At 37.0% G+C, this 25233-nt stretch overlaps 2 protein-coding genes across 4 annotated transcripts in view; both read left to right on the forward strand.

Annotated features, from left to right (window-relative positions):
• The window catches only part of exd3 (exonuclease 3'-5' domain containing 3), a 53300-nt gene extending 40097 nt beyond the window's left edge, over nt 1-13203 (forward strand). For all 3 annotated transcript variants that reach the window (XM_058789012.1, XM_058789013.1, XM_058789011.1), the window contains 2 exons: nt 11632-11698; nt 11882-13203. In XM_058789012.1, coding sequence (XP_058644995.1) covers nt 11632-11698; nt 11882-12219 — 405 coding nt within the window. In that variant the 3' untranslated portion in view covers nt 12220-13203. The remainder of the gene's footprint in view (nt 1-11631; nt 11699-11881) is intronic.
• Nucleotides 13204-19943: 6740 nt separating this feature from the next.
• nrarpa (NOTCH regulated ankyrin repeat protein a) lies at nt 19944-23524 on the forward strand. The gene is made up of 2 exons (XM_058789023.1): nt 19944-20097; nt 20185-23524. The coding sequence occupies exon 2, from the start codon at nt 20604-20606 to the stop codon at nt 20940-20942; it is 339 nt and encodes a 112-aa protein (XP_058645006.1). The 5' UTR covers nt 19944-20097; nt 20185-20603; the 3' UTR covers nt 20943-23524.
• The last annotated feature ends 1709 nt before the right edge of the window (nt 23525-25233 follow it).

A 25233-nucleotide genomic window follows, 5' to 3' on the forward strand; every position in this document is an offset into this window, starting at 1 on the left:
ACGGACACTGGGGTCAGCCTCTCTGGCTTGGGAAAGTGCTGGGAGAGCCCGGACTGCTGAACGACGTCGAATAAAACTGGAATGGAAAAATGGCCAAATTCAGACAAGAAAAGATGCACGCTCTCGCCTTCTCCCTTTCCCTCCCCGTCCTCCAGCAACCAAAGAAAGTCGGTTTTCTCACAGGAACTGTGCTAGCGCATCCGTGATGCTTGCGCATGAGGAAAAGGAGGAGGCACCGAGGTTAACTTTATCCGCTTCACCTTTTAAAGGGATTCCCCAGTGATATCATCTAAACTTGCAATATTAGCCGGTTCTTGGCGAACCAAAGCATGCTGGGATATGTTCATTACCTCTTATCGGACTAGCCTGCAGTGTTTGATCTCTAGAGTTCTGCTCTCTTTGAAGATCTCCATTACAAAGAGAGGGGACACCAACGGCCCCAAAGCCACAGTGTAAAAGCAGTGGCCCGAAGAGCCCAAAATCAAAGCAGCTGGAGAACTTTCCCGCACCACCTACCCCCCAACCTTTCCCTGCCAGATCCTGATTGGTGAGGTTGCGTACCTGTTTCTGTCCGTCTGTTCAAGCCCTCCCTCTGGGAGGTATTTCTCGTTTTCTTTCTCACCGTTTTTTTTTCTTCGCCATCTATTTTGGTGAGCCGGGCCGGTCCAGCCAGTTCCCACAGAACGGTTCCCATGGTTATCGGCGAGGAGATAGTGTCAGGGATGGAGGATGATTGGGAGGGGGGGGGTGTTTGACAGAGACCGGGACGGACAGCTCTGCACTGGGAGATAGCAGCTCTGTTACATGGAAGGAGGGGGTTACTGGGGTCCGGCTCTCAGAGATATCAGGGGGCGAGCGGAGCTGGAGTCGGTGGGGGTGATGGTGGACTGAGGTGGGGCGGAGCAACATGCTCGCAGGGGCACTGTGAGAGGGACAGATTCGGTTCCCACACTCATAATGACTGTGTCACAGGAGACTGCAAAGGGACAGCCTCTGGCCCTGGGGAATTTAGCAGGACCGAGCAGAACGCGAGGGAAGGAGGGGTGGCGATGGGGTCCGTGACACAGGAACTCTCTCAGGCCTTTTTAGGCTTCACCTCGACGCTTTCACACCCGAGGTGAACCCCGAACCCAACCCCCAGCCGTCCTCTACCTCTGCGTTTCCATCTCCCGGTGTCTTTCCCCCCCAGGCTTTTGTTCACCATCTTGTCCCATTTCCTGTCTACACCCTTGTTCTTGTTTCTCTCTCACACTTCTTTTTGTCCACCCCTGCTGCCATCTCAAAGCCCTTCGTTTTTGTCCTTTCCTTGTGGACACCGACACTCAGAGAAAGGGGTGCTTTGAAGTCGTCTTTCTTCTGAGGCTCTCGTGTCTTATCCAGCATCATTAGCACTTGACCTCTCTCCCCTCACGCCCTTTCATTTCACTTTATCTCCCACATGCTGTGTGTGTGCGTGCACGGTTATCTTTGTGAGAAAATCAAGATCATTGGTCCTCATTTGCATTCTTATTTCACGGCACAATGAGTCTTTCATGTTTGCTAAATTGTTTGTTACTGTCGGTACCTTTGACAGAGCTACCTGGTATCCATGTTGTGGGATCAATTGTGACTCTGGACCACAAAACCAGTCATAAGTAGCACGGGTATATTTGTAGCAATAGCCATAACATAATTGTGTGGGTCAAAATGATAAATTTTTCTGTAAGACTTTACAATAAGGTTCATTAGTTAACATTAGTTAACAACATTAGTAAACATGAACTAAGAATGAACAATACTTCTACAGCATTTATTAATCTTAGTTAATGTTAATTTCAGCATTTACTAATGTATTATTAAAAATCACAAGTTGTGTTTGTTAACATTAGTTAATGCACTGTGAACTAACATGAACAATGAACAACTGTATTTTCATTAACTAACATTAAATAGTGTAATAAATGCATTGTTCATTGTTTGTTCATGTTAGTTAATAAATGACACCTTATTGTAAAGTGTTACCAATTTTTCTTTTATGCCAAAAATCATTAGGATATTAAGTAAAGATCATGTTCCATGAAGATATTTAGTAAATTTCCTACCATACATATTACTAATAAAAAATTAAATTTCGATATATGCATTGCTAAGAACTTCATTTGGACAGCTTTAAAGGCGATTTTCTCAATATTTAGATTTCTTTGCACCCTCAGATTCCAGATATTCAAATAGTTGTATCTCAGCCAAATATTGTCCGATCCTAACAAACCATACATCAATGGAAAGCTTATTTATTCAGATTCATCTAAAAATTCAGACCTTTCTTGTACATGGCCGATTGGTAGGTAAATCTATGCTAGCTCAACAAAAGCAAATCTTCTAAAGTGCCGAGGGGCAATGGGAAAGATACTGGGAAACGGGGTTTTGACCCACCCTGTGGTCTGCAAACTCTTTTTGTCAGCCTGCTGGGTCTGAAATCTGTGGTGCCCATTGGAGTGGGCCGGGCACCAGTCATCCCACAGCTTTCTCAGGCTCGTCCCCCCCCTTAAGGGCTGCCATAGTCAATATTTACAGTTGGGGATGAATCACGAAGACTTCACAATAGCATTCCAAACATGCTTAAGTGTGTCGGTTAAAGAGAGCAAGCAAGGGAAGAAAGAGAGGTGTGAAAAGCAGCACGAGGTTTGCGCAACAGAATGTGGTGGCGCTCCCATGACAAGACACCGGGAGACAGGACGGGACAAATACCGCAGCGAGTTACTGTGGGTGTGGTGGGAAGACTGCGCGACACGACAACCTTGCCCACAGTTTCTCTCTCACTTTCTTCCTCTTCAATTCTCTTCCTATATGTGGAGAGACAATAGAGAGAGGTTTCTGAACACTTATCACAATACATGTGATGCATAAATTTGCTTTGATGCCACAATTCATACACACAATGTTTGTTTTTCATTTATTTTGGCAAAATAGTGTGGAAATTTAGTATTGGTCAATTATTAATTGGTCAATCATAATATGAATGTTGGCCAGAATTTTAATATCGGTTCACCACTGATCATCAAAGCATGGAAAATGCAATGCAAGACCTTCCATGAACATGTTTTCTTATATATTTTTTTCACAATGTAATCCGGATTTAAACCAATTCACTAAAATGGATCCTTCAAAACAACTCATTCACATAAAATGATTGAACTCCTAACTCTTCCGACATTTCAGAAGTTACGACACATGGTGGTTTTTTATGAAACCTAATGGCCAAATAGAAATCTATTCAAATCAATCTAGTATTTTCAACCAAAATGCATTGTATGTGTACACAATAACTCAGCCAGCCCTAGTTCCAAATCTCATTTATTTACATCTAGTTGTGGACAAAAAAAACCTCCAAATTCCCCAGCGACATCCTCAAGGGTATTTACTGCTGGAAGTATGTAAGAGTCATTGATCTGACCGCCTGAGACGAAAGAATGAGGGGAGAGAAAAAGAAAGGGCTATGAACCATTCTTGGTTTCAGGGCTCGTAGTGAGGCTATTATCCCCCTATTTGGGCAGTGCTAAAGAGCTCAGCTCTGAGAGAGGGGCAAGTATCAATAGGGTGGGTGGAAAGGCTAGCTTCACAGAGGCCAAGCTAGCACACAAAACCCCCAGTGCCCCCCTGAGCCCTGCAGCTAAAGCCCACACAAAGAGTCTCCTCACTGGCCATTATTCCCCGACTCCCGTGGTTCTCTGCAGAGCTCCAGTCCCAAAGCAGCCCCCCTCGTCCAGAGCTGCCAAGAAACTTTGCTGGGTATGAGCTGTTCCAAGACCAACAGAGGAGAGTTTTCTGAACACATGTATGTTGTTCGAGAAAGAGAGAAGTGTCGACTGCATCCTGTCCAATCGTCTGGTCAGGTTCAGCTCTCTGGGCAGTGAACGGACCATTAGCACCGACAACAACACTAATCTAAAACACCTCCAGGCAGGGTCACGAGAGAAAGAGAGGTCAGGCCTGATGAGATTTCTGCTAATGCAGTCTCGTGTCTTATTACCTCTGAGAACTGAAATGTTGTTTTTCTTCTTTTTGAATTCCAGTGTATCACATATACCAGTGTGAAGGAAGCTGTGTCGCAAACTTAAGTAGTTAAGATACAGTCAAGCTGATGATCTAATTAGATAAACAAGGTGGTTACAAAAAGTAGCTAATTAAATTAAGCCTATTTAATTATTACTGTCAGTTAACGTGTTTGTATTTTGCCATTGAATGCTTGCATTCTTCTGTTTGCTTTTCATGTTCATTTTGATGCCGTCGAAAAAATATAAAATCTGCTTGTTATACAACTGCGATGAGTAGAGAGCAGAAATCGAACTCTATACGGCGTCGTCATATAGATATGAATGTATTTCACATAAATTGCAGAGCACAATAATATAGTTTTCTTTCCTAAAAAGGAATGAAATGTTGTTGATTTGCTTTAAATACAAAACACCTTGATATTAAATATATGGTTAAATATTTGAATCGACAGATTGACCTAAACATGCAACATGTTTTTTGCAACAATTTAGTCAAAATTTGTTTGTAAATAAAAATGTATTAAAATGAATTTAATTGTAATTCTATATAATATTGATTACATAGTAACACATTACAATAAGGTTCCATTTGTTAACTATATTTAATGCATATTAAATACAACTGTATTATTATATTAACTATATTAAATAAAACTGTTCATTGTTAATCCATGTTAATAGATATAACCTTTCATTTTAATAATGTATTAGTAAATGTTGGAAGCAACATTAACAGAGTAATAAATGCTTTAGAATTGTTTCTAAGTAATAAATGGAACCTTAATGTGAAGTGTTACTTTACATTATATTATATTATAGTTCTTCCTTTCTTTGTGTCAATTACCATTATTTAGTTTTTTTTGCGTTTTGGTAGTATTTACTTCCTTTGTTAAATATTATTATATGGTTTTGAATTTGAGTTTTATTTGGCATTGATAAATGTCATTTAAAAAACAAATAATATAAATAAATAAATATGAAAAAAATTAAACTGTAATAATATTGGTTCAGTTGAAGTGATTTAAAAAAACAAAACATATTGCTAATACTTTACAATAAAGTTGGTTAACATTGGTTAATGGATTAAGTGACATTACCGAACAATGTGCCATGTGTTTGTTACACTATTCAGTCATTTTTGTTTATGTCAGTTAATTAACTCATTGCTAGTTTATGTAAGCTCAAATCATATTAAATAACTAATTAAATAATATTAACAGATACAGCATTTGATTTAAATAATGTATTTAGTGAATTTTAATAATAAATGCTTTTGAAGTATTTTTCATTGTTAGTTAATCACTAATTAATGTAGTTAATAACTAGTTAACTAATGGAACCTTTTTCCAGAAATTTTCCGTTAGAAACAAATTTCCCAATGCCAACCCCAATTTGTTTTCCCACAAAGCGCTATCAACATTTCTCAAGAAGCTAGTGATCTTGTTATTGGCCGCCCGTGCTTGCAACAAATGTGTCAAACGGCGAGGTTTGCTGCCGACAGGGCAGGAATCTGTTCCCACGCTTACCTGCCTCTGCTTCTGTTTGAATCATAGCAGCCTCCTCTCATTGGTCAGACCCACGGTCACGTGACCCAGCCACAGCACAAGCCCGCTGTCTGAATGCAGCGCAGGATTTTCCCATGGGAGCGGCAGTGAGAGAGAGAGAGAGAGAGTGAGAGAGAGAGAGAGAGAGAGAGAGAGGGGGGGACGGAGTGTGTGCGAGTCCAAATGAATATTTCCCTCCGCTCCCCTCCCCTCCCCTCCCCCAGCTCTCTGGAGCTCGGATCTCTAATTGGAAATGTTTAGCTCGTCTGAGGCTTCATGTCTGGAACACTGCTCTGTGCATACAGTCAACTCTTGCACTGTCTTTACCTGAGGCACAACAACATAAGCTCAGTGACTAACCTGGCTACTACATTTTCTGAGGAAATGATGAAGGCAAGCTCCAGAACTTGGATGCCTGGGTGTTATTTAGTTGCCAGGATTTGCTGTGCTGTTGCTGCTCTTGGCATCCTGCTAGTGTGTTCAGGGTGTATGTTAGAAGGTTTTAGGTTGTTGCTTTACTGGTCCAGATCAAAAGAGCCCATCCGCAATGAATATGACTCGGGTCCCTTCTAAAATGTAGTTTTATGGGATATTTTCCTTGTTTAATCACTAACCAGGAACTAAAAAAGCTCCAGGTTTGTTGTGCGTGTGTTTGTGGAGCTGCACAATTTGGCCCCCAAAAAAAATTATTATAAAAAATATATTCTTTGTGATTTTTATATATCAGTATGACTATAATTAAAGCAATTGTTATAATTACTAAATAGAAGTATTACATGTGAAATAAAATGATGAAACAAAAAATGTTTCACAATACAACTGTAGAATTACAATACTAATATTTACGGCGATCTTAATTTCTTCATTTTCAAAAGTTAAACTATTGAGCTTTTGATTTATAATTTGTGATTTTGTGATTTTATATATCAGTATGACTATATTATTATTATAATTATTATTATTATTATTATTATTATTATTATTATTATTATTATTATTATAGTAATTATTATCACTAGATAAAAATATAAAATATGATTGTTTAAATGAATAAATTAAATCATGAAACAAAATAAATATTATCGTGTGTGGTTTTTTGTTTTGTTTTTGTAAGTACAACTGTAAAATTACATTATTAATATTTATGCGGTTCTACATTTTCATTTTCAAAATTGAAACCAATGAGCTTTTGATTGTGAAAATATTTTGGTGATTTTTATATATCAGTATGACTATATTATTATTATAATTATTATTATTATTATAGTAATTATTATTAGTACTAAATAAAAATATTAAATAAAACAAAAAATACAATTTGGAAACAAAAAACAATTACTATTGTAGTACTGCACTATAAAAGAAAAATATAAAATTTCAATACTAATATTTACGGCGATCTTAATTTCTTTACTTTCAAAAGTTAAACTATTGAGCTTTTGATTTATAATTTGTGATTTTTTTTTTTTATATATCAGTATGACTATAATTTTACTTATTATTATTATTATTATTATTATTATTATTATTATTATTATTATTATTATTATTACTAAATATTATGAAACAAAATAAATATTATCGTGTGTGGTTTTTTGTTTTGTTTTTGTAAGTACAACTGTAAAATTACATTATTAATATTTATGCGGTTCTACATTTTCATTTTCAAAATTGAAACCAATGAGCTTTTGATTGTGAAAAATATTTTGGTGATTTTTATATATCAGTATGACTATATTATTATTATAATTATTATTATTATAGTAATTATTATTAGTACTAAATAAAAATATTAAATAAAACAAAAAATACAATTTGGAAACAAAAAACAATTACTATTGTAGTACTGCACTATAAAAGAAAAATATAAAATTTCAATACTAATATTTACGGCGGTCTTAATTTCTTTACTTTCACAAGTTAAACTATTGAGCTTTTGATTTATAATTTGTGATTTTTTTTTTTTATATATCAGTATGACTATATTATTATTATAATTATTATTATTATTATTATTATTATTATTATTATTATAATTATTATTATTATTATTATAATTATTATTATTATTATAATTATTATTATTACTAAATATTATGAAACAAAATAAATATTATCGTGTGTGGTTTTTTGTTTTGTTTTTGTAAGTACAACTGTAGATCTTAATTTCTTCATTTTCAGAAGTTAAACAATTCAGCATTTTGACTGTGAAAAATATTTTGTGATTTTATATATCAGTATGACTAATACTTATAGTAATTATTATCACTAGATAAAAATATAAAATATGATTGTTTAAATGAATAAATTAAATCATGAAACAAAATAAGCAATATGCTATGGTAATATTTCACTGTAAAGTAAAAAAATATCAACTGTAAAATTACAATACTAATATTTATGGCGGTCCTAATTTCTTTATTTTAAGAAGTTAAACCATTGAGCTTTTAATTTGATGGAAAACTGCAGAAAGACCTTTTAAAGCTTCTTAAAAGCAACAATTTTGCTAGATGATTGGTGGATGTTGCATTCCCAGATGCAAATTATAACGTTAGATTCACTCTGAAATATGCAGTGCATATATATTTATTTAATTAAATCACAGCGTTTGTGTAGCCTTAATCTCTTCTCAAAAACATGCAAGATTTTCAAGTATTCATTTTCTTTTCCAGACCACTTTCATTCATTTCCATGCCATGAACGGAGCAGGACGAGTTAGGCCGTTAAATACTCCAGAGTTTCCAAAGCGTGTCCTAACCAGCTGCGATTACAATCTATCTCTTCATCGGTTGTTTTCCGAATCGGGGGCAAGTGACGAGTGGGGAAGGTTTGTCACTGGCTTGCCCACTGTTGCAAAACCCCACTCAAAAGCTGAATCACACTAGTGATGCCTACCTAATCGCAGATGTGTGACTGTGAGCTGGAAAGAAAGCACTAGTGGCTGACGATCATGGATAAGATCATAGCTGGACCCGCTACAGCAGCACAAATGACATATTTGCCATAGGGTTTGGTCTGGTCACACCTCGCAGGTTTAGAAGCAAAACTCGCACATGTGGTTTCGGAGGCAAACACAGATGGAGAAAGCGCGGTGGCGGTGGCGGTGCAGGCATGAGTGTGAAGAGTTGGCGGAGCAGGTTTTGACTTGCTTTTGCATGGGAAACTCAGGAGTTGGGTAAATAGTTGCCGGTGTGTTTTGCGCAGTGTGTGGGAAGAGATCACTCAAGGTGGAATGGAGAGAGCGTGAGAGTGAGCAGACAGGGGTTGCAAAGGGCACCTGTGCCGGTCCCTCACACACACACACACACACACGCGCACACGCAACATGCCTTTTCACAGCACCTTGTGTTTGTGTGTGCGTATGCAAAATCACATATAGTTTAAACTGAATTCTGAATGGATGCAGTATTAAATCTGAATGTTTATGAATAGATATCATTCACACTACCTAATTATTTTTGTTTTTATTAGAAATGCTGCAAAAATCATAATATTGTGAAATATTATTACAATTTCAAATCACTTTTTTTGTTTTTTAGTTTAAAATGTAATTTATGCATGTGATGTTAAAGCTGAATTTTCAGCATCATTACTCCATACGCTTTCCATTGATGTTTGGTTTGTTATGACAACTATTCGAAAATCTGGAATCCGAGGGTGCAAAAAAATCTAAATATTGAGAAAATCACCTTTAAAGTCGTCCAAATGAAGTTCTTAGCAATGCATATCACTAATCAAAAAGTTTATATATATATTTACGGTAGGAAATTTACAAAATATCTTCATGGAACATGATCTTTACTTAATATCCTAATGATTTTTGGCATAAAAGAAAAATCGATAATTTTGACCCATACAATGTATTTTTGGCTATGTGAAGTTGTTTTCTTCCAAATGTACACCTTTAGAAGTAATGAAAGCATTAGTGAGTAAATGTGACAAAATGTTCAAAAATGTCAATTATTTGTTCAAACCGAGCAGTCTTTTGATTTCAGTTTCAGTTTGTGTGAGAAGCATTCCAGTCTAATGAGTTGACTGACTGAATTGTCAGTGTCCGGTTAAGGTGTTGCGTTCAGCGTGAGACTCAGTCTGGGTGGTGTCGCTGAGTTCAGTGACGAGGCTTTTAGCGCCTGTGTGTTGTCTGAAAGGGTGGGAATTGGTTCCTCGCTGAGGATGAGACAGAAGCCACACTGAGGTGTGAAATCAAGAGAGGCGACTCAAACGTCTAACCTCACACCTAGCCTGCGTCACTGGAGCCCTGCGTGTGTGTGTGCGTGTGTGCGCGTGTGAGAGAGTTTAGCATGGGAACTAATAGACTATTTGAAATATATACGAGCCTAGTTTGCAACCTACCATTACTGCTGTGTATATATACAGTACAGTTCAAAAGTTTGGGGTCAGTAGGATTTATTTTTAAAGAAATTAATATTTTTTATTCTGCAAGGACACATTCATTTGATCAAAAATGATGGTAAAGAAAGACATTTAGTTTAAAAAAAAAAAAAGTTTAAAATTTTTTAAAAAGTTGGTTTCCACACTGTTTTCAACATTAATAAATGTTTCTTGAGCTGCAAATCAGCCTATTAGAGTGATTTCTGAAGGATCATGTGACACTGAAGACTGGAGTAATGATGCTGAAAATCACATTACATTTTAACAAATTCACATGGAAAACAGTTATTTTAAATTGTAATAATATCATACCTTTAAAAACCCCAAACACTGGAATGATATTATATGTATGAAACTTTTTTGCTATATTTATGTGCTGTTAATGGATACATTGGGTCATATAGTCAAGGAAAAACAAGTGTGCCATATTCACTGCCGCTCAAAAGTTTGGGATCAGTAAGATTTGTAATGTTTTTTTTAAAGATGTTTCTTCTGCTCATCAAGGCTGTGTCTATTTGATCAAAAATACAGGAAAAAAACTGTTATTTTGTGAAATATTATTGCAATTTAAAAGAACAGTTTTCTATTTTAATATACTAAAATATAATTTATTCCTGAGATCAAAGCTGAATTTTCAGCATCATTACTCCAGTCTTCAGTGTCACATGATCCTTCAGAAATCATTTTGATATGCTGATTTATAATCAATGTTGAAAACAGTTGTGCTGCTTAATTTTTTTTTTTTTGGGACCCGTGATATATATTTTTTAGGATTCTCTGATTAATAAAAAGTTAAAAAGAACAGCATTTCTTTAAAAAAGAAATGTTGTGTTACAATATTCAATGCTATTCAAAAGTTTGAATATTCAAAAGGTCAGTACATTTTTTTTTTTTTTTTTTTTAAAGAAATAAATACTTCTATTCAGGAGGGATGTTAAATGAATAAAAAGTTAAAGACTTATATTGTTAGAAAAGGTTTCTATTTTGAACAAATGCTGCTCTTTTTTAACTTTGTGTTCATAAAAGTATCAATGAAAAAAGATCACGTTCCAAAAAACAATATGAAGCAGCACAACAGTTTCAACACTCATAATAAATCAGCATATTAGAATGATTTCTGAAGGATCATGTGACACTGAAGACTGGAGTAATGATGCTGAAAATTCAGCGCTGTGTCACAGAAATAAATTCTATTTTAAAGTATATTAAAATAGAAAACCAATATTAGAAATTGCAATAAGATTTCACAATATTACTGTTTTTTTCTGTATTTTTGATTGAATAAATACAGCCTTGATGAGCAGAAGAAACTGCCTTAAAAACATAAAAATCGGTCTGATCCCAAACTTTTGAGCGGCAGTGTATGCGAACTTGTCAAAAATTAGAATATTTAGCATATTTACCATATATTTTCCATAAATACCACAATACGAGTAGTTCTTTTGAAGTTTTGATAATTACTCATTTTTGTAATAATTTAGTCATCAAGTAGGCTATAAACAGTATTAAAGCTATTTAGAAGTAATATGCATGTACTGACTGTATTATATATCAGTAGATAATAAAAGATCTTGATTTAACATCTTGCTGCTGAATTGATTTACTTGGTCACGTCATGTTTTATTACATACGAATGTGTTTTTTCTGTCACCTTTTTCTAGGCTTGCAACTGTAATGAGTACTTTAAGCTGTCCAGAGAGGATATGACCCGCATGATGAAAGAGAGAGGTTGCCACTTCTTTTCCATTTGTCAATACAGCACATATTTGAATGTATATTTTACATTTTCATTTTAATTAGCATTTACTTTTAACAGTATTTTGCCTAATTCTTTGGTTTTTGTCAGCAGCATAGTTTAACGTAATGCTGCCTTCTTCCTTGCCTCTATTGGCCTTTTCTTGCTCTTAAAAGGTCTCCTTCAAGACATCGTATCTAAGCGGGATGACTGCGAGCCGCAGGATGAAACACAAGCTGAATACAATAGCTGGAGGCCCCCAGAGGGCCCCGAGTTCACCCCTCACTGCCGCTGGGCCCCACGTACCGCCTTGGACCCCCAGACCTTCAAATTCCCCAGCGGGGCCGAAGTTCAGCTGGAGACCGTGCCCCCAGGCCTCCTGCCCCGGATTCCAGTGTACTTCATCTGCACCGGCTGTGGAAAGGTGTTCTGGGAGGGGACGCACTTTGACCGGGTGCTGTCGCAGTTCCAAGAGGTCTTGCACGTCAGTGAAGACGCAGCAACAAAAGCTTGAGATCGACAGGGAAACTCCAGTTGTAATGAACTCTTGCTGTTGCCTTGCTTTTTTTTTTCATGCATCTGATTTTTTTTAAATCCTTTTTTATGGAGGTATTTTTATTTGCTACACTGTGTCATAGTAAGTGTGCAAAAACCTTTTGGAAGGTTTAATTGTGTTTTGCACTGTAAACAAAATTGACTATTAAATTGTCCTGTGTGCATTTGTTTTACACAATGTAATTATATACTTGATGCTATAAAATGTTTACAAACCTCCTGAAATCAGAAAAAAAACTTTTAATAACACTTTATGAAATGATTAGTCATAAATTGTTATTAAAAACAGGATTCATATTTGACTAACACCACAAAATGACAAGACTTTCATTTACATTTTTGCACAATATCTTTAGACATTTGTTACTCTGTTTTATTCTTGTTTTTAACTAATATGTACTTAATGCCATAAAATGTTTGTAACCCTCCTAAAATTGTTCGTAAATCATAAGTCTTAACTGTTTTAACAACACTATGAAGATTAGACACAAAATGTTATTAAAAACAGGATTTGGTTTAATCCCGCAAAATTCATTTTATTTAAATTTTTGCACAAAATCTTTTTTTACTTAAATTTAAGTTTGTTTTACACAATAATATACTTAATTCCATTAAATGTTTACATTAACTTCCCAAAATGACAAGATATTCATTTCATTTTCATTTTCGCACTATTTTTTTTGCTGTATATTAAACAAAATATTAAGATTTGAATTTGTTTTACATATTATTATTATAATAATAATATACTTAATGCCATAAATTGTTTACAAATCTCCTAAAATAGTTCATAAATCATAAGTGCTTTAACAACACTTTATGAAGATTAGTCACAAATTATTAAAAACAGAATTTACATTAGTTTAACCCCACAAAATATGACACCACTTTTAATTTAATTTTTGCACTAGATTTATACACAATTTTTCCTTTTTTTTTTTTACATTTAAGGGGAGACACTACAGGCAAAAACACTGTTTTTTTATGCACCTGTCAATTTTGAGATTTTGGGCTTTTTGGTTTTTCATAAAGTGTTTTTTCAGACTAGTAGAACGAAAACATCCAAAAGACACTGTTAAGTGTTTCTTTTATAGCACTTTATCTATTTGTGTCAATAGATTTCAATTACAATACATATTTTTAAAGGCCGTTTTCTCAAAATGAGTTTTTTCTCCTACACTGAGCCATAAATCTCCACTTCAGTAGCACTTACACACACCAAACTTTACATTTTTATTCCTGTCTATATCCTGAAGGTTTTACAGAGGATTTGTTCATATATAATTTGCTTGATTATATACAACATTTTAATCGCCCAAAATTGTCAAAATATAGTGTTTTCTGTCTGTTCTAAGTATTTTCTGAATTATGGAGGGACAAAATGAGATACCCAAAATTCCCTCTGTAAAACTTTTGATTATAATATGTCAAAAAATTAAACAAGAATTTTGAAACTGACTTCATCCAGTGTTTAGATTTTTGTACTAGAAATGTATGCAAATTAGTGCATATTTCATTAAATAATGCCTCATTTGCATATTTAAACCTAACATTTTAGAAAACTTGTAATACAAAAAATGTTTGCAATTATCAATGTAATCAATCAACTAGGTAAGTAAGGCGATAACTATTAGTTAATTTTTTTACCCTATTCACCTGCAGTGTCTCGCCTTAAGATCTAAATTTGTTTTACAGAACATAATATACATTAACCCCCAAAAATGACAAGATATTTCATTACAATTTTTGCACAAACTCTTTTTAGCCATTTTTTAATTTATTTAAAAAAAACTTTTTAAGATCTAAATTTGTTTTACACATAATAATATTCTTAATGCCATAAATTATTTACAAACCTGTGTTAACAACACTTAATGAACAGATTCCCACAATCCCACAACATATTTAGCCATTTTTTCTTTATTTCTTTTTCTAAAACAATCTATCATAATATTTTGTATGTTATCGCTCTTGCAATTATCTTTAAAAAACAACAAAAAAAAAACAAGTTTTATTTTCTTGACTTCCTTTTTTCAGAATGAAAGTTGTTTATGTTTAGTCTTTAAGTCATATCTCCATTTGTAAATCTGTCAAAACTACAAAAAAAACATGCTTGGGTTCCCCAAAGACAGCGCTGCTGAATTCACGCCAGACGCTATTTTCGTTCCAATTTTTGAGGACGATTTGCAAGTTCATAACAGGATGGGCTGCATACAGTCAGTCCTCCGACCACGCTGCCCTTCCAAGTTCAATAAAGCCACGCTCAAACAGAGCCGTGTCCTCTTTTAAATGTGTGCTCCCTGAATCTAAGTATCAAAGTGTTGACTGTAACCGTAGCTCTGCGTGTTTGCATTTGCCGGAGATAATCTTGTCTGCTTGCAGTAGGAGCTCTACCTAGCCCTGTTCTGCGCTTCTGTTATTCGATACTAGCTCTTTCTTTGCTGGGAAGAAAAGCTCGCCTCTTTCCCACGCTCCTTGAACACGTGGTACTGGGGCTGAATTGGACTCTGAAGGCCCTCCCTCTATTGAGACGTCATGCTAGTCCCGCAGAATCCCCGGCCAGTGACTCAGGGGCCTCTGCCTGCTCCCCCCCCACCTCTGCGCTGTCTGGCTCAGGCGCCAAAAACCTTGCGCAGGGCAGGCTGGCTGATCTTTGAAGAGCTCCCCCTTCGTGCTTCGCTTCAGGCAAAATGCCTCTACGCGGCTACCAAACACCAACTATTTTCACTGAGTGTGAAGGTTTGATCAGTCCAGGGTTAATCTGAAAGCATTCGGAGGTTTAGATGCCAGAGCTTTTATGACACTTATTAATCTTTAATGTCGGGAGGAGTTTTTAGCTCGCTCGCTCTCGCCGGCTTGGGTTTCTGATGAATGTGACCCGGCCCCAGGTGGAAAATGGGACACTTCCTGTTAAGTGCTGTACATCTGAAATGGCTCGCAGGATATTCTCAGCGTCGGCTTGATTTGCACCTCGCCGGCGTCTCATTATAGCTTGTTGCTTTGATGTTGACTGTGAACTGTGATACTTTACCATTCAGGCTTGATTTATATGTGTTGGGTATGTGTTTAAAAAAAAGATAAAGGAATAAAACTTATAAAAAGTTTTTAAAATATTTATTGGAGCTCTGAAGCTGGGTTTCTGCTGGTCTTGAAAAGATCTTTGAAAGTCTTAATTCGCCCTAAATTAAGGCCAGAAAAAGGTCTTAATTCACAACAGAAAGCCTTTAAGGGTTAGTTCACCCAAAAACTCTCTGACCCTCTGTAGACAGCAATTATGCAACTGTAATGTTCCCAGGTCCAGAAATGTAGCAAAGACATCGGTAAAATAGTCCATGTGACAATCAGGGGTTCAGCTGCAATTTTACAAAGCTAGGAGAATACTTTTTGTGCGCAAAGAAACAATAATAACATAATTTATTCAGCAATTCTTCTCCCCGAGTTACCGTCTTCCGCCATTTTGGAGAGTACCACAGAATGTAATCAACGTGATCAGCGCCGTTTACTTTCAGCGTGCGCGCGCTGTCTAGAACGTAAACAGCGCTGATTACGTTACGTCCCAAAATGGCGGAAGACGATAACTCGGGGAGACGAATTGTTGAATAAATTATTATTTTGTTTGCACAAAAAGTATTCTGGTAGCTTAGTAAAATTACGGTTGAACCCCTGATTGTCACATGGACTATTTTACCGATGTCTTTTCTACGTTTCTGGACCTGGGAACATTACAGTTGCGTTGCTGTCTACAGAGGGTCAGAAAGCTCTCGGATTTCATCAGAAATATCTTAATTTGTATTCTGAAGATGAACAAAGGTCTTACCAGTTTGGAACGACATGAGGGTGAGTAATCAATGACAGAATTTTCATTTTTGGGTGAATTATCCTTTTAAATTTATAGTCATGAAATGAAAGTTGTTGTTTTTTTCCAGTACAAATATCTAAACATCCTTAAATCAAGAAACGTTTACTTGAGATGCAAACTGAATGAAGCGAGTTAATGCTTAAAACAAGAACAAACATCTGTTATTGTGAAATGAAAACTTGTTTTTCCATTGAATTAAGTTGATTTTTCTGAGCTTATTGGCAGATATTTATTCTTGTTTTGATCATAAACTCACTTCTTTTTGATACATTTCTCACCAACTTGTCATTTTGCTTCTCAAGTAAATGCAAACGTTTGCGCGTGAAACGTGAACACTTCTTTTGCAGTGTGACCAGAAGGTTTTGAACAGTGTTATTCAATCCGTAATAGAGATCTGTTGGAAGTTGTATTTTGTACATTTAGAGAAAATAGGCATATTGTTCTATTCAATTTATTACTTAATTTTTCTTTTTCTTTTTTTAAAAGTTCCAAAAACCTGCAGAAACCATGTGAACCCCAAAACACTTCATTTAAAAAAATCTGAATTATCGCATTAGATACAAAGTGTCATCTGTTCTCAAATGTTGCTTTTCTCAGAAACATTTCTCAGTTTTCTGAGTCAGTGTTGTGATTTTTATGAATCAGTTCTCAAGTTCACACAGGTGTCCTATCAGGCTAACCACAGGAGTACTTTATCAAATTAATATGCACATGGTCCACTAATGTATGACAACCAAAAGTGGCACAGGACTTTTTGTCTTCGTTTTGAACAGTATCTACTGATTTATCAGCTAAAATAAAAAGATAAAATGCAATAAAAATGTAACTTTTTAGGCTTTTAAAGATGGCACAAGCATTTTTTTTCTCCCTCAGTAGACACATAAAATGCCATTTTTCTGTGTAACACAAAAGATATTCTGAAGAATGTTAGTAAGCAAACAGTTTCGGTTCCCTTTGACTTCCATTATATTTTTTGTCCAGGCAGTGGAAGTCAATGGGAACCAAAACTGACATTCTTCAATATATCTTTTGTGTTCAGCAGGAAAAAAAAAGCTATACACGTTTGGAACAAAACAAAAATTTCATATTTGGGTGAAGTATCCCTTTAAGTGTAAACTTTGTGGGGCCATGCAGATAAATCTAATTACCAGAAATTGTGCAAATTCCCGCATTCAGTGATAAGCAGCCACTGGGAGAGGCCCTCCGTTTTCTCAACAAATATTTTCCAAAAGGCCAGCGCACGGACACATCTTTCTGATTAGCCAACAGATGTGCTGAGATATTTTAGCCCTACCCTGGCAGGTCTTAAAGAACACTTCTGTTTCACACATGGTCAAATACCTCACAAGTGCACCTCGCTTCATTCTTTCAAATGATGGGAACGTTTTGCACGGGGAAGAAAACAGCTTTATGCTTTAGTCAGTCGAAATATAATTTGTGAGCGAACTGAAATCTGGTCCGTCTCAAAAAACAGAATGCCTGAAATTCAGTATTCACACATGCAGACCCAGCAGGAGATATTAAAGAAGGAGATATGTTAGAGGAGAAAAGACATGTTAGGATAAGGTACTACAAATAATTAATAATGTTATTACTTCCACATGTTAACCCAGTGTTTATATGTGTGAAGTCTGGTTTCTCATGGTTTATTTTTGAGTGTTAAGTTTCATGTACAAAAAGAATGTTAACATGAGAACTTGACAGCCGACACATAACCAAGGATTAGTGAACTTCTCAAAAGCGGAGGTGAAATTTTACCCTCAGTTTTTAATTTTTGGAAAAAGACTGAGCAATATCCCATAAACCGAGCAGAGACCCTTTTTACACATAGCCTATGGTATAAAACTGAGTGTTGCATTTAAAGCCAGAACATGTTTACTTGCATTACGATGCATACTTTGCACACTTTAATTTGACTTTCTTAATTTTACATTGTAATTTTGTTTGACACAATTTTACATTTATAGTTCTTGCAGACCCTTGGGCTATATATACTGACACACTTTTATTTATTACATTTCATTTGACAGCAAGTGAATATCTGAGTACTTTTGCCAGAGGTTAAACAAACCAGTTATGCAGAGATATTTAATCGTATGTGTCTTTAATATGTAGGTAGAATAATACAATAGCCTGATAGGCTACAGGTAGAGTTGAGAATATAATTTCACTCAGAAACCTGTTTAGAATTGACTGTCTAAAATATGTATCTTAAAACTGCAGTAGCCTATTTAGGAACTGTGGAAATAAATGACAATAATGTAACAAACGAAATCTTGGTTGCTGTTGTCGTTGAATGTGTGATTAAATGGCTCTAGTCTCGGGTATTTGTTCATTTAAATGTCAAATTGTAGTTTTTAAGAGCTTTTCAACGCGTCTCCAAACGTCCGGATCATATGCAAAAGTCACTTCACTGCCCCCAAAAAAGTAGGCTACGTGCAGTTTATAACGTACGAAGCGGTACGCTTAGTATAAAGTGAAACAACAGTTTGGAAGATCAAATGATACAAGCGTCTGTACAAACGGAGCAAACGGCTGCACAGTATACAGCGTGTGTGTGGCTTTCCACGCCAAACTGCGGCGTGTGAGGAAAGGCGAGTGCGCTGCGCAGAAATTGCATTCGTCCGGTTCCCACGGTACAGCTGCTATGCGTGTCACTCCGCTTCCTGCCCCGCGCATGCGCACATCCAGCTTTGACTTCAGAGCGCATGCTTGACGCCGAGCGCGACGCACGGCTCTGTTGACGCGCTCAGGAAGTCGCACAGTCTTTGTTATTGCCTTAAAACAGCTGGAATGGCTGCTTCACAAGTCCTAAAGTCTATAATGGTTCAGAGAAAGGTGTTTCGTGTCATTTTTAAGTAACGTCAATAAAGAAGTCATTATTGCCATTTGGTGTAGACAGGTAGGAAATTGAACTATAACATTGAATGGACAATCTACAAATAAATGAATAAAAGAGAAATAATAATAATAATAATTATTATATTTATTTTTTGTTAATAGATAATTTCCTGTACAGTGCGAACTGGACTTAGATATAAGATCCCAAACTGCCTGCTGATTGCGTTTATGATGGCAAAATAGCAAGTATGTTTGTGACCTTGGACCACAAAACCAGTCTTAAGTCGCTGGGGTATATTTGTAGCAATAGCCAAAAATACATTGTATGGGTCAAAATGATCGATTTTTCTTTTATGCCAAAAATCATTAGGATATTAAGTAAAGATCATGATCCATAAAGATATTTTGTAAATTTCATACCATAAATATATCAAAACTTAATTTTTGATTAGTAATATGCATTGCTTAGAACTTCATTTGGACAACTTTAAAGGCGATTTTCTCAATATTTCGATTTTTTTTTTTTTTTTTTTGCATCCTCAAATTCCAGATTTTCAGATAGCTGTAGGTCCTATCTCAGCCAAATATTGTCCTGTCTTAACAAACCATACACCATTGGAAAGCTTATTTATTCTTATATAAATCTCAATTTCAAAATAATTACCCTTATGATAGGTTTTGTGGACCAGGGTCACATTTTTGTGGAACGAAATTTTGATCAGTTTCTGAATAAAAACGCAACCCAAGCTTTTCTGTTATCTTAGGTCCATCTTTCATGTGTTTGTTTATAAAATTTTTTTTCCTCTCGAATCTGTACCATTTGGTTCGCCGAAGAGCATATTAACGCATAATAACGCAGTCGTCTTATTACTGTGGGATGTTTGGGTACTGGGTACTGGGCCACGCCCCCGCTTGGTCACGCCCCCAAGCCGACTCCGCAGCCAATCAGCGTCGCCCAGCCCTCCCATTCCACAATACTTGATTCTATAGAGACATATTGTTATGCAAACTAGTTCGTCTAAAATATCCCCCTGGCAACGCAGCTCTGGGCAGAGAATCACCGGGACCGCGCGACGGACAAACAGCAGCGGGCAAGCGTCAGTTTTTGAGTCACTTCTTCCCGTCCAAACGTCAAGAGTAAGTACATCTTTACTCGTTCACGTTAAGAAGCCGCTACTCGACAGCGTGAAATAGTGGTTTTAACAGTTTCTCTGTTTATTTCAGTCACCCTTGCCAAATAAACCACCGCGGGACGCGAGAGACGCATTTCCTGAGGTAAATTAACGTTACCTCAGACGTCTCTAAAAGCTAACGGCCCTCGACGCGCTTAACCGGAGATACCGCCGTTCACACGCCTCCTTTCCCAAACTAAATAACTCCATATTCTGCCATAACCTGGTGCTGCTACTGAGAGACACTTACACACACGGAGACTTACGCTTTTGTGGATGATTGAACTTTCTCGCTAGGTCTTTGGATATATAGCCACCGACTGCATTTGCACACCAAGTGTGTCGTTTACTTGTCCTTTTTGGGATATACGCTCGTCTTATTTCTAGTCTCTCTCGCCTAAGCTGGTTTTAGTCCAGTCAAGCCGCGAATATATCCCAGTACTAGAGACTGTAAAGGCGGCGGAGAGCATCATGAGCCAGGCGGATATATCGACGTGCTCGGCGCCGCAGAGAGTCTTCCAGGAGGCGGTGAAGAAAGGCAACACCAAGGAGCTCCATTCACTGCTGCAGAACATGACCAACTGCGAGTTTAACGTTAATTCGTTTGGCCCCGAGGGACAGACGGCGCTGCATCAGTCGGTCATCGACGGGAATCTGGAGCTCGTTAAACTGCTGGTGAAATTCGGAGCCGATATACGGCTGGCGAACCGGGAGGGCTGGAGCGCGTTGCACATCGCCGCTTTCGGAGGACACCAAGACATCGTGTTATACCTCATCACCAAGGCAAAGTACTCCTCCGGCGCGCGGTGATACGGTAGAAGCACGCGGAAAGTCCGGGCTCGTTTCATTCTAGCGTTGTGATCTGCCAAGCTCGAGTTCCCTTGTACCTTAAAACCAAATGAGGGCTGTAGCCTTTTTCTTTCCCGTGTCAGATCTGGCGATGAGAGAAACTGAAACGCATGCTGTTTGGGATGTGCGTTGGTACTATAGCTTTTTATTGAATGTTTAAGTCATCAGATCTGGACTGTGTGGCTTTACCAGGGCTTGACCTGTTGACCTGGAGAAATCGAGATGGCACTTGATGCTGTGGCTGAATGCTGGAATAGTTGCAAGAGGAGAACTCCAGAACGAAGGCCATCCTCTGTTTTGGCTAAACACTGTCTTTTAATACGAACCGTAAGTCGTTTCATCAATCAAATCGTGTGGCATTGGTGACCAGTGCTTAAATATGTCCTCAAAATAACAAGTGACTTATTCCTAAGTACTGTACACATAGCTTTACTGTGTTGTTTCTCTGTAAAAGTAGTCTATTGCGCGCTGCCTTCACCTAGCAGACGGCTTCCACACAGCTTTCAGGCCAGTGCGACCCATGTCTATGGTTAACGTGTTACTAAAAACCGCTGCTTTCGCTTGTTTTTGTTTTTTTTGTATCAAAACGTCAGGAAAGTCGCCTTTGGGACACACTTTATAATCTTCTTTCAGTATTTTGAATTAACACCCTGGTCATCACTGTGAATACAGGCTGGGTTTGTCTTTTTATTTATGAAGGTACATTGAGATGATGCATTTAAATTATGTTGTGGTTATTTTTAAGACTATAGCCTAAGTGTAAAAGTATGTAGGGTGACCTAAAGCTGCTTTGGACTCGTTACAGGCTAAACTGTCCCGTGTGGAGATTCCGCGCCACGGCCCCCCACGTGTACACTTTTTTTCCCGGGAAAAATGCGTCCCCTTCTACTTTTATCCTGGTTCTCTGCATCAGCTACCTCGACTTGAAAGTATTCGAATATCATATGCTCTCTTTCTCAAGCCTTCTCCTTAAGTGTGCTCAGTTACCCACTAGTGCTCGTTTTTCAGTCAACAGAATCAGTAGGCCCTGTCCGGGTCATTTTACTTGATGTTTTCTTACTGCCATCCTCGTTTTACAATCTTCACTCGGGACAATTTATCTCCTTGAACCAAAATTAAGATCCATTGGTTATTCGAAACATTTTTTTTTTCTTTCGCCAAGCGTGGTTGAGACGATTATATATATATGTAGGTTTTATTTCAGCCGTTTGCTTCATTTTGGCATTGTCATTTTTCGTTTCTTTTGTAGTTACAAAAAGTGAAATGCATTGCATGACTATTAAATGCAGGGAGTTTTGTTGCACATAAATGTGGAGCCTTTTACGCCCCCTAGTGCCTGGTCGGGTAACTGCAGGAGCTAAGGCTTACCAATAGTTACTACTGAGCAGGACTATATGAACATTGAGAAGAAGACTATGACTTCTGTTGCAGGAAACATCGACAGATTCGTTCAAAAAAAGACTGCCTGCCGCCTTTAAGAGTCATGGCACCTGATGTTTGTTTCAATGCTGCTTTTATGTAATTTTTTTCTTGATACAATGGCCAACGGTGAGTGAATGAGGACAAGTATCAGTTAGATATATCATTTTTTTGTCGTTGTTTTTGCGAGAAGCCCCATGCAGTTGTGTGAGCGTGTGTGATTGTACTCATGTCTTGCCACAGTTCAGTGGTGTTGCTGTTGTTTCCAGCCCCCATCGCTCAACCTGGTTAACCAACCGGGAACTCCTCGTACCTGGAGATGCAACCGATGTGATTCTCACGATCATCTATTCGATTGGTATAGGCAGAACAAATATGCATCGCTTGTCTTAAACTTGATATTTTTACTCTTGTTGAAAATATTGCACTGATGACTGTTGTTAATTCGTTGACTTCAGGTCAACATTTTATTTTTTCTAAATAGAAAAAAGGAACACAACAAAATACTATTGTATAAAAAAAAAAGCTCCAGGTTATATTGTCTCTGTTTGTGCGTTACATTGTATAACATTACGTTTGCAAAGATGTTTGTATCTCTGTGATCGGGTGTATGTGTATACATATATAGTATATATATGGATATATAGACTCTGATATCTCAGAGCACTTTCTTATTTGAAGTGCTCTCCTCCTGATGTTAATAAAGGGGAATAATACTTGTGATGGTAAGATCATTGTAACAAAAATAAATTGCACGATGTATAGTTGTTTTACCCCACCATTTGTCATAACATTTATGACATGGGGGTTAAATGACTGGATAGGTGTATATGAATGAGTAAAAGTGCTGTTGTATTTTATTCTTTTTTTCTTTTCTTTTTTGTTGTTGTTTTTGTGGACCAAGTTATTTTTCATCTTGTGTCTCCAGCGAGTGATGCGAATGTTCTTTTGTGTTGACTTCAGCTTTTCTTCTTTTTTTTTTTTTCTCTGTTCGTGTGTCCGTTTTGTTTGTAATTTTTTGAACATTTGTAACACTGTGATTCATGTGTGGTGAGAATATGAGTGCTGTAATATTTTTATGTATGTGTGTGTGTTCAAGCCAGTAAAGAAATAATTAAACCTTCCTCAATGTGTGGCTGTGAACGTTTCTTTCTATCTCAGAGGAAGAATTTGGGCCTCCTCTCTGGGCCAACCTGACCCCAGTTTCCATTCTCTCCTTTTTGTCATTCATTTGGCCTAGTCCTTTCATATGCTGGATAAAGGAGTGCAGGGGGTTGTGGGTAATTTTGTTTTAAAGACAGATCCCCTCCCTGTGTGTTTGTGTGGGTTTTATGTTACAACTCTGTGCATGGAGCAGCTCTCTGCCCTTCTGTTCTGTGGGAGACTCGAAGCGTTTCTTCATACATTAAAAAAAAAAAAACACATCTGAGCACTTTAATTCTTCATATTCTGATTCCATTCCACCTCAGTTTCTATTGGACGCCAACTCTGAAACATTGGCAGATATACATGAGAAATCAAGTCATGTTTGCTGCATTTCATGCGTTCATGAAACAAGAGTTGTACCTAATTTCGGTTCCTGCTCTGATTTATTGGTGGAATGTCCAGAGTCATGTGTGTTTTTGAAATTCACAAATGAGTCAAGAACTTTATCTGACATTGTCCAGAGGCCACTTTTATTGCAACTGTAATCCGAACCAAGCAAGTGCTTGCTGTTTGCTGCAGGTAGACAAGAGTTTACTGCATGCTTTTGAAGACAACCCTCACTAGAAGACTGTGACCTCAATGGCATCCTTCTCTGTTTCCACCCCCCTCCATGCCCCCCTCCATCCCCCGGGCAGGATGTTATTGTTGAGCTGGATTTCCATTGTCCGGCGGCTGAGTTGGCCACCTTCCCAGAGTGCAATAGAGAGGCCCCCTAATAGATTCTTCATGTGCCTCAGTCCCGACACACATCATTGCAGGAATTTGGAAATGATTTTAACAGAGTCCCGTCGCTCTGCGCACTAGCCTTCCCCCACCGCCTGCTAGAGAGGGAGGGATGTGTAAACCCAACAATGTGAAAAAGAATTTTGTGAATGTACTTGAGAGCAAGAAGGAAACACGCTCCTCTTCTAGCTCAGAGAATGTGAAGTGGAGGCTTGGAGGTTTGTCCTCTTTTGTTTGTAGTTCGGTGCACTGGAATGTTTCGTTTTCCCATACCTTCAGTGTTCCAGAGATCAAAAACGACCTCTTTGCACGGACAGATTCTTGTCAGCAGTTATGCATACTTGTGCATGTAGTTCCAAAAAGGCCCCACAACATTGCGCGCCCTGGTGCAAGTACACACATGCAGAGAAAAACGTGTTTGCGGCCATGAAAATTGTTGCAGATTCTCAGAAGGAGAGGAACATTATAGCCAGAAGGGAGTGAAGATGAATTATTGTTGCAATGGCTTAGTCATGACCACAATTTTTACCAGGAAAAGTTCCTTTCAAACACAGTATAATCCAATTAATGCACTCATCTGCTGCTGGCAAATGAGCTGTAGTGTTAAAGATGTGAGGAGTTTAGTGTTTATTTTTGTTGAGCATTTTTATATGTCAGTTTGACATCAAATTAGCAATATAATAATGAATAATTATGACATATAATAATTAAAATTAATTTACATGAAACGAAAAAATAATGAACACTTGATTAATCAATGTTATATACATTTAAATATTACAATTAATATATTAATTCTAAATTATATATCAATAATATATAAATAATTATAATAATGAATAATCATTACATAAAATAAATTTACATGACACTTACAATGAGATAAACTAACTTTTTAAAATTA

This window comes from Onychostoma macrolepis, chromosome 10, assembly GCF_012432095.1.
Source record: "Onychostoma macrolepis isolate SWU-2019 chromosome 10, ASM1243209v1, whole genome shotgun sequence".
Classification (NCBI taxonomy): Eukaryota; Metazoa; Chordata; class Actinopteri; order Cypriniformes; family Cyprinidae; genus Onychostoma; species Onychostoma macrolepis.